At 34.7% G+C, this 10674-nt stretch overlaps 2 protein-coding genes across 4 annotated transcripts in view; one reads left to right on the top strand and one right to left on the bottom strand.

Annotated features, from left to right (window-relative positions):
• LOC117107852 overlaps positions 1 to 2993 on the bottom strand; it is a 6953-nt gene extending 3960 nt beyond the window's left edge. Inside the window, exons 1-4 of the mRNA XM_033249651.1 lie at positions 2662 to 2993; positions 1901 to 2155; positions 685 to 864; positions 45 to 80 (exon numbers count right to left, since the gene is read on the bottom strand). Of these exons, the coding sequence (XP_033105542.1) occupies positions 45 to 80; positions 685 to 864; positions 1901 to 2155; positions 2662 to 2965 (775 nt within the window). The 5' untranslated portion in view covers positions 2966 to 2993. The remainder of the gene's footprint in view (positions 1 to 44; positions 81 to 684; positions 865 to 1900; positions 2156 to 2661) is intronic.
• LOC117107853 overlaps positions 2978 to 10674 on the top strand; it is a 16041-nt gene continuing 8344 nt past the window's right edge. Inside the window, exons 1-5 of one of the 3 annotated variants that reach the window (XM_033249653.1) lie at positions 2978 to 2998; positions 4629 to 4783; positions 6882 to 7676; positions 7890 to 8047; positions 8854 to 8967. In XM_033249653.1, coding sequence (XP_033105544.1) covers positions 6912 to 7676; positions 7890 to 8047; positions 8854 to 8967 — 1037 coding nt within the window. In that variant the 5' untranslated portion in view covers positions 2978 to 2998; positions 4629 to 4783; positions 6882 to 6911. Of the gene's footprint in view, positions 2999 to 3763; positions 3851 to 4628; positions 4784 to 6881; positions 7677 to 7889; positions 8048 to 8853; positions 8968 to 10674 lie in introns of those variants that run through there. The other 2 variants (XM_033249652.1, XM_033249654.1) reach the window with 2 other exon arrangements.

Genomic DNA, 10674 nt, shown 5'->3' with positions numbered 1-10674 from the left:
CTTATAAATATTTTAGTAGTAGTTGGTATAGGTCTAGTACTTACCTGTTAATATATGTTTCGAACTAGTTGCCTTATAATCTGCAAAAGAAATGTTTTTAAATAGTTACAAAATTTATTTAGAAATGGTATTATGTCGATTATGACGTTATTAACGCAGAACTTTTAAATGTATACTTAAGCATTGCCTTTTAAAAGAATACCGTAAATGCCTGTTATATATTTCATTCCATATTTACAGTGCAGCTGTAATACCATACTTTTGAAGATGTATACCGGTACTGTATAAGCCTTGTGTATACCTTTACAATTTTTAAATAAAAACCAGTGAAAGTCTTTCCCGACCGGTGTTCATTTTTCTGCCAATTTCAAGCTCAAAATGGTCTTACACACTTTTGAAAGATAAACAATAATTATTGTACAGTAGTATATTACTGTAAAGAGTACTTACCGTACTGCACAAGGTACAGTACAGAGATATAGACCAAAATAATTTTACTGTTTAAAAAAAATTTATTTATTGGTTTTTCTATTTTTATTTTAAATAAAAATTCTCATTGATATTATTTTACTTTAGCCTCAATTTATTTTTTTAAAGCAATTTTAGGTGGGTTTTTTTTAGGCAATAAAATATGTTTTTATAAAAAAAAAGTGTAGTATGTCTGTACGTAAATACATAATTTACCCAATTCAGCAATTTCCCACAATCCTTTACTACCATATCCGGTTGCCATAGCGAGGTACCTGACATCAATTGGATTAGGATCTGTAAAACTAATGAAGCTTGGTTGTCCACTCTCACCAACAGAAAGTTTACCGTCTACAAATGACAGCCAAAGTTCTGTTACCTTATTCTTCAACACACCTGTGAAGGTAAAAATCAGAATGACTTGTGTCACACGCCTTGTCCCACAAATGCTTGTGTTTACGTACATTTATGTTATTGTTTTGTGTAACCTGAGTCAAACCAGGGATTTGGAAAATGCCAAAAAAAAAAAAAAAGTGATCAGTGAAAGAATACAATCTGGCTGGATGGCACTTGGAAAACACAAATAGGTAACTTTGGGCTGACGTACCTTGAAGTAAAGAAGTAAGTTTGTGGAACTTTAACAACAACATACAAGGTGGGGGGGGGGGCTTAGCGAAAAGATCTATTGCTTACAACAATTTTTGATACCACATGCCACCATACTGTAAATACAATTTACATTGAGTTATTCTAAGCACGGGAATGCGTAATTTTAATTTTAACAATTAAAATTGTTTTAACAATTTAAGGAAATATAAGGAAAAGGGATAGAATTACCAAGGAAAAAATAAGAAAGAAAAGAGAAGGAAACACCAAAAAGGAAAGGGAAAGAAAAGATGAGCAATAGATACAAAAAAGGTCAGAAACTATTATTTTTTATTTGCATAAGTAAATGGTAAAATTATATCGATCGATATACAACACTAATAATATTGTTTGATTAAACATTTTAGGTTACATTTTTTGTTGTTGTTTTGTTTTGTACAGTTGAAGCTTTTCAACTATTCAGAGAGTCAATGACAACCACTTGCTGATCTCAGAACGGTTAAGAACATTATGGGTAGCATTTATTGATACAGATTTCCCCACTGGTCAGGCCCGTCTCTAGCCAAGTTCCCCTTTTTTTAACAACCCCCCACCAATATAAACTTAACTACGCCTTCCCCTTGCACCAAAAAATGACGATGAGTCATCATTAACAGGCTAACAGACTATGAATGCTTCAGCTCCAAAGGGCTTATGCCCAGAGCCCACAAAATAGTTCTACCCATGAACGGTACCCCACCACCAGACCAACTGGTTCTCATTCGAACAACATTTGTTACGAGCCTGCATGCACACTGGTTTACTACTCTCATTGTCCATTATTTACCTTTCGTCACTCTCATCTTCTCCGAATTACATTGCTTGCAACGGCGAATGACAGAGACACGGTTGCCATGGATACCAACGCCGATCTCGTACATAGGTTTCGAGTCCATCGGCTGCGGTGATAAGCCGATGTACGCATCTCTGTTGGTTGTCACCTTTAAGTTCAATAGGATCCCGCCTTCCGTATTCAGTGGTACTGGGTAAAAAACGTACTTGTAGTCATCTTTAGTTTTGAAAATAACGTAGCTGTCGTATTCTGCAAAATAAGAGAGTTGTTACGTACTGTAGGTCTATTTGTTGCTTCTAACACTGGATCGTGACTTAACTTAGCCTACAAGTCGGGCACTCACTGCGCCCGACGGCCGGCTGACGCGATTCTATGGAGAACGCAACGCCATCGCCATGGCACGCGTGCAATCGCTATTAATGACGATCCGTTCAGACTCTCCCTGACCATCAGCAGACGGCTTCGCGTCGTCTAATGCTCACAGGGAACGGACTTAAATTCGTCGGCCGGCGGTCGTATGACCGTCGTACGACAGAGCAAGTGTCCGGCTTTACATTATACTAAGGCTAAACTTAGCGTTACAAAGACAAACGACGAGAATTTAGTCCTTCGTTTAAGTTGTAAAAACATATTTTCATGTGTTTTCTACAACATGAGTATCATTTTGTTTAAATTGCATTAGGCCTATTGTTGTTGATTTGTACCTTAAATTATATATTAGACAAATAAAATATAGCTTCCCAGCATATACTTACCTATTTTACAAGATCTACAGCCGCATTCGTCAATTGTCGCTTCCTCACACCGACTATCCTCAAAGGGACACACCCTTTGGTTCTGGCAAATTATCTCGTATTGTCTTTGCTCATTTAGGTCACATCTGCAGTCGTCAAGACAAGACTCTAATCTGTGTACATTCTGACGAGGCGTGTAGAAAGCTTTTCTGTATTGACATCCGTTTACCTGGGGTGGGTTATATTTTGAATCGTCTTCGTATTCTTGAGAAAAAACACAGTTATTTATAACTGATATGCTGAAGAATATCAGTAACAACTCCATGTTGTTGGGATCAGGACGAAAAGTATGATCAAAGTAAGAGCTGTTTTGATTTATATAGTGTCTTTGGGGTTAAAATCTTTTCACTGTTGGAGTTATAAGCATTAACCATATTGTTTCTATTTATGCAATATGTTCTTTTTATTTGTTGTAGGTACTTCGTGTGTACATTCAATGCACATAAGTACTTCATCAAGCGATGTATGGTTCCTATCAACAATAAATGTGTCGCTTAAATAGACACGTTAACATATGGCGTGGTAAAATAGACCTATATCCCTTCAAACATATTTTATTTTAAACAATCCTGTGTGTCTATGACGTAATATGTATCCATACATTATGTCCTTTTATTATGTGTTCATTCAAGGCTACCTTGTAAGGTCTTCATTCATTTTGCAGAAAATGTATGATTGGAGCTGAATGTAAATTATGAATAATAATTAATAATTTATAGGCCTACTCATTATGCAATATTTAAAGTTTGTACTTTAATCCTGTTAAAACGCTTCGAATCGGTGAGGTGCTCTACGCCTATCAATCTATCAGTTGTCTGTACCTCATCCTACACTGATTTCATAACCCCGTTTATGAAAGAAAAAAAAATCACCCTGATTTGAAACGAAATCCATAACGGAAATTAATACACATTGAAAACAATTTTTAAAAATATTTATTATATCATAATTTTGGGGTGTTGGAGAGGAGGTGGTCCTACTTTAAAAGTTTTGACTGCCCTATTGCATTCCTAAATTTATTGGGCGATACATGGACCAATCAGAAAATGCGTCTCGCAAAACAGCCAATCAGAATTATACGTTGAAGCTTAGGCTTCGTGAGACAGTAAACAAGTGCGTCCTTATCAACGCCATGTAGAACAGGAAAGAGGTAATCTTTTTATATCTACTATATTTAGTTTCTCATAGACTAGATAAAATAAGTAATTAACAATATTTTACTGATCATATAGAAGCGATAGCCAGAACCTATAATGGTTTGTAGTGTTTTATTTTGAAGAGATTTTCGATTTTGTTGAAGGCCCCAGATCGTAAGCTGTAAGCTTCACTGAGCTTGTACACAAGACAAGGATGGCTCGGAGCTGGCATACGGGATCGCTTAAAATTCAAACTCAAATTCCATTCATTGCATTGTTATGTAGATTGCATTGTACTGTCAAGATGATATAGCTTCGTTGAACATTGAATGAAGCGACTAATTCGTGTTGTCCTTTGGTCGTTTTATTGGCCTGGATTAGAAAAAGAAAACATTTTATCCATTTTTTTTTTTGGAACGGACAATCTAGGTTTTAGGCTAGGGCCTAGGCTAGGTACGAGAAGGCTACCTACTCTACCTAGTTCTACTACCATGCTTCTACGAAAATAGTTTTTTAAATAGAATAAGAAAGCCTATTGTTAGGGCATTTGCAATGTAAACATGTATTTTAAAATTATTGATTTTTTTGTGATGAGTAAACCAAGCTGGGTGGAGTACTTTACCATGCATGGATATTATGTTTGAGTATTATGTTTTCATTTGAGGGTGAATTTTGCTGTTCTACTAAGCACTATCATCTTATTTATATTGATAAATATTCATTTTCTTCATTAATCTTTCTATTTAGTTTAGTAATTTATGATTAGATCCTTTACCTTTTTTCGAATTTCAGACTTGATTGACTGTTGAAATGAAGGTTCCATGAAGTCCCAGTTAGGTCATAAAAATTCACAAATTGCTGATCAGTTAGGTCTGGGAAACCACCAGATGCTTATTTTCCCAATTCACCAAAAACAAAAAAGTGCTGAGTGAAAAATCATAATACAGGTACATGTAATTACATTTTGTATTCAAATTATAAATTGATAGTTTTACAGTAACCATAAAATTGATAATATTGCTAATTATCAGGACAGCAATGTTTTGAAGGATATGAACATTTTTCAATTGTTTTTTCTAGCGACAGACAGTATGATCTGGGAACTGTCAATTAACAACTCCCTGGTAATGGTATGACAATGACATTATGTTTGAGCCACCACAAACAACAGCCAAGCATGACTTGCCTCCCTTCATTGTTATAGATTCTGCTACACTTATTCTTTAGGTGTTTTACCATTTATTTTCAACAATGGAATAATTTACAATCCAATGGTTTTAGAAACCTGCTGGCAATGATACCGTATACACCCAAAGGACTATTATATCAGTGTCTGAATATACATTCCTTTGGGAGTATAACACTGGATTCAATGAGACTTGTCTGGTTAAATTTGTGATTTAAAGGTTCATATTTTTTTTATCATTTTCTACAGTATAGAGTTCAACATTTTTTATATAGCCCTCCCTCCCTCATATTTTGTACTGTTGTAAAAACGATGAACAAATTAAATGGCATAAATAGACACTATAGTTTAAATTTAGTGAACTAACTAGCATCTATTTAGGGACATCCTGTTTGTTCATTTGATTTTAAACAAGTACATTTATATTTTGTTTCTATTTACTGAGAGTGTTCTACAGACTAGCATGGCTACTCAGAGTCCTAAAACTGCTGAAATTATAGTCAATATCATTTTTGTATGGTTTATTTACTCAGTAGTGTTGTTAGTACAGGTTAACACTTTGCCATCTGCTTCTATTTACTTTGTCAACATGCATTTGAATTTACAGCATATTCTGGTTCAAAACGTATATTGATTAATTATATTACTGTATACTGAAATTTAGAAAGCAAAGCCGCTAAACAAATATTCTGATTGGATCAAAATTTGTCAGGGGTGAAAGTACATCTGAACCATTTCTAAGAAATTTTAAGCAATGTTAGAGAAATGGCATCCCTCTGTCAAAGACATCAGACACCCCCTCCCCCATCAGGCAAATCCTGGTGCCACTTCTGTAATTCATGTACTGCCATACATCAAGAAGATGCATACATTACTTTGTTTTGTCATTTTTAACTACAAGTTATAAATTATGGAAAGTATAATTTATTAATCATTCAGTTTGACAAAAACTGTTGTTAGTATTTGGAATTGTGAATGATAAGTATTAGCTACTGTGGCATAACATTTCTAATTTAAAAGTATAAGGTTTTTTGAGAGATAATAGTTCTAGTTCATTTAGTTTCCATGGCAACCTCATGATGCTAAAGAATTTAATATTAAGTATCACCTCGAGGCAAATGTGATTGTACTCATCTTGCATTTTGATTGCCATAGCAACAATACCATGTCCATCTTAGCTGTAATGCATAATAAATTATTAAGCTAATGTAAAAATCTTGAATATAATATTTAGCAGTTATTAAGTGTATTCAAGGTTTTTTTAAATTTGTCAATGCAGACTAAATTTTGCTTCAAATTACATAATAAATCACAGCACATTGAAACCAGATAAATACTAAATTTCAAAAAAGCTGTAAAAAGCACTTGAGATAACATGATGGTAGAATAGTAATGGATTTATGAAAACAGGTTTCAGGGATGATCTATACAAATTGTGCAGATGGCAGACAAATGGAGATTAGAATATACACTAGATTCTTTTGTGACTACTGTAATTATAGCTGCTATCCTACTAAGTTCTTTTAAAATAAATATTATGTCAACTGTTAGTGAAGAATGGAGTGAAAATAGGAAAATGCATGAAGTTTTGAAACACTAACTGTGTATCCATCCATCGTAATAATGAAAGTTTTGAAATTGGCATATAAGATTATAATTTGAAAATAATAAACTTAAAAAATTATTTTTTTTAAATAATTGCGAATACTCATACATAGATTTTTTTTGCATTTCTATAACATTCAAATCATTCAGTAACATTCATTCAAATTGGACAAATGAACATTAGGCCTACCGTCGACTGATTATCTATTGTGTTTATTATTTATAGTTAATAGTTTTTGTTTTTATTTCTCTAGGTCGTTGTCAAGGAAGAGATTCACATAGACATGTCACTGTCAAGTGTAAAGCTGCGTTCATTATCGCATAAGTTATTGTCCCCTGCAGAATGCCAACAACTCAAAATCATTATTCAATCCTTTAAGGAAAACCGCTCAATCTTTGGATTCTGCTCATCTCTTAAAGTCATCCTTAACACTACAGAGAAGATGCAAATTCTTACATTGCTACACTCAATGGTGCCAGATGATCTGTTGTCTGATTACGATAGCTTATGTTGCATTCATTTTGATTACTACAAGAATGTTTTGCAGCCTAAAATTAAAGAAAATCTACTAAAGAAACAGAAGAAATCACCACAGAAAGTAGTGGATAAAAAGCCGTTCAGACATGGTTCCGTTCTGGAGCCTGCTAAAGGAACGGTACATGCAAGCGTAAGAGAAAAAAAGGACCGAAGAAGAACCAGGTCAATGGAAGGGAGTCTTGATGGTGCCCAGCTGCAGAGAGCCGCTCAGCGAGTTCCCGGTAGGAAAGATAAGAAAGGAGAAGAGGTGGAAAGAAAAGAACGAAAACGAAGCAAGACCGCTCATGTTGTGTTACTTGGAATGACTTCAACTTCTGATCTCCCTCCTGTTACAAAGAGCAATCAAGGTTCAAGTGGAAGTGACAGAGCACCCCAAAATGTCAAAGTTCGAAAGGTCAAGCTTGAGAATCGTCCTGGTGAAAGTTTAGGATTTTGCATTCGTGGTGGAAAAGACTTGAATGCAGGAATTTTTATATCATCTATTGACCCTGGAGGTCAAGCAGAAAGCAAGGTAAAAAAATATGACCTGGTATCTGCTTACTGTGTCATATCATGTTCATACTCTATGGGAAAATCGAACAAGTTTGTCACAAAAAAACTTGATAGTATAATAAACTGATCGTTAAAAAAAGCTAGAATACTTTACAGTCATGTTTCAAAACTTCTAGACATCACCAATTTCAAATTTTTAGGAATTAATGATTAATTATTGTTTCTTTTCTAGGGCTTAAAAGTAGGAGAGCGGATTCTAAAAGTGAATGATACCTCTCTGAAAAGTGTGACTCACGGAGAAGCCGTCGTTGCAATCAAATCTGCCTATAAATTAACTCTATACCTTGCCCAGATCGGCCAAATGCCAGGCACACCGCATGACACCCCACGGTAAGCCACTGGATAGATAATCGGGTAGAAGCGGTTTGGTACAGCGGGAACGATTTGGTTTCCCAACCTCAGTGGCAGTGTTTCAATCCCTCGCTGTGCATTTCGCCCAGAAGTATAAATGGGTACCTGCATGGTGGAATTGCCTGCTCCTGCACTGATTACCAGCAGCAACACTTAAGCATGTAGGCCAAATGACCAGGGAAAAGAAGTGCTTTCTAACCTCAAGGAAGTGGTGCATTATAAATGCCTATACCAGTATCAGTTACATTTTGTCTGGTGTTTATTTTTATTATGACATTACAGTATATAGTCACAATTGTATGATTTATTTATAGGATTTATACAGGAGAATGCTTCATTCTGTTACTAAATAGAATCCTTTGTATTTAACTAAGTGTCCACTAATAAAGTATCCTTTGTCTAAGTATGTAATTTGTAACAGCCAACAGGTGTTTACGGTGTTTTTATAGGGTAATCATAAATCAAGCTCAGTCAACACAGGAAAGCAATGGATTAAAATGGAAAGGTGTTGATGGATGCATCAGGAAAATATAATTTAACAATACTTACTGTGTATAAAGCCATGTCCAATTTATTTGACATACTATACCTAAATATGGTGATGATGACATCACATCGTGATAGGCACATCATGGCATACAACCATTTGTCAAATAAAATGTGATAGTCTGGAGAGAGCTTTAAGATATTAGCATATACTTGATATACAATTTGATTTATTTGATATCAAACCAAAAGGAGAAAGTACTTTGAAAGTGCTAAAGCTTTTCATTTTTTTTTTGCAGGAGTCAAGATGGGTCACAATCACAAGGTAAACAAGAAGTGGTATCAGTAAACAGAGAGAGGACTGTACTGCTTGTTGCTGATGATGATGGCTTCCTTGGTTGCAGTATAAGAGGGTGAGTAAATATATCTCATGCTACAATTTTAACACTCCAATAAGTTGTAACAAGAGCAGCTGTCAAATACACCTATCTTGGATATAGGCCACTCTGAAGCCATTGGCATAACCGTGACATTTGCGATCCATGTCAAGTGGGGGGGAGGGATAATGTTGTTGATACATTTGTTTATAACATAATAATCACCGATAAGAAAGTATAATACATAGCCTACTCCAAGTATTGAATAATCACCATTCTGATAAAATACTAACCTGGTCTGTCACCCCCTATTGTTAATAACTTACTATATTGAGGGCGTTATTCAAATAAAACAGCCATCTTGGACACACATGTGTTTGATGTTGTTGAAAATAAAGTTCTATAAAAGTTCTAGTTTATATCAATCCAATCTGTTTTATAAACACTACAGGCACGCATACATATCACTCAATCACTTGCGATATTGATTCCAATATCAAAAGCCTAGGATGAGCTGTAAAGGGATTATTTAACTGAAGACTGCTAAAAATATATTCTGATTGTATATTTTAACTAAACATAGTGTGTTGTTTCATTATGTTATATTTACAGTATATAAGTCAATCATTTGTTCTCTGTGTGATTATACAATATGATGGTTTTAAAATGATTTGTTTTGTTCTGTATACATTGTGGGAAAATGAAAATAAACAAAATTATATTATTTTTGCTAGTTATTTTGAACGTATATTAAAACTTTCCCCAAGCTAAGTTGTTTTGAAGTTGTTGGGCTATATAGTGTACAGATATAAAATTTGGTGCGGGAGGCATTTTATCAACAACAATCATGGTCAGAGGCACAAATGTTTTTTTTCCCAGGCCTGCTATTATCCGTGAACAGGTTGAATACAGGGTGGAACCCAATTTTTTTGTTGCAAAATCGTATTGCATTTCGATAAGTATACAAATCTTGAAAGCTTATAACAAACTAGCTCACTGAGTGCGTGATTGGTTTTGGAGTTCATCAGACTGCAACAAATCAGCGCTATTTTCAAGATTTGTCTATTATGTCAATGAGTACAGAATTGTAATTCTATACTCTTTGATTATGTTACAATATGTTAACAGACTCTGTGTACAGCAGGAGTAGTGACCCTGCGTAGCATTGCACGGTCTGGCCCAAATTATATTATTGTATTATAGTATATATACAGTATGTATATAGTATAGATATTATTAATAGTAGTATTATTATTATTTACTGATATTATAGTATATCAGGGTTGTTGTTAATAGCCGGTAACCGGTAAAAATTGCCGGCTGTCAGAATATTTTATCCGCCTGTAGTCTAGGGCCTAGCATAAAAATTATTTCTATAACTCAAAAAAACGATCAATAAATTACTGTATAAGTATAGCCTAGGCCTTGCAATTACTTACTCATCGTTTTACATAAAGAGGAGAAGGCTAGGTATTGTCTTTAGAAACAAAATAAGAAAACAAAGATATCTAAAATTGTAAACAATGATGCGACAATATATGAGTAGACAGTGGCCTACAGGGGGCCTAGCATATAGCGCGATACCTGACGGAAAGCATTTTGGTAGGCGACACTGCTTCACACCGCATTCGAGCTTCTTACCTCACGGTCGGTTCGGTTGTTGTTTGTTGGCCTTTCCCTACCATTGTTGAAAGACAAGTTCTGATTGGGTGATTGTGAGTCGATTACAGCTTTATTTTTTTT

Source organism: Anneissia japonica, unplaced genomic scaffold (genome assembly GCF_011630105.1).
Source record: "Anneissia japonica isolate Jap-2015-1 unplaced genomic scaffold, ASM1163010v1 scaffold288060_len1141017_cov207, whole genome shotgun sequence".
NCBI classification, from domain to species: domain Eukaryota; kingdom Metazoa; phylum Echinodermata; class Crinoidea; order Comatulida; family Comatulidae; genus Anneissia; species Anneissia japonica.
The sequence above is the reverse complement of the archived record's forward strand: the minus strand, read 5'-3'. Positions and strand labels throughout refer to the sequence as shown.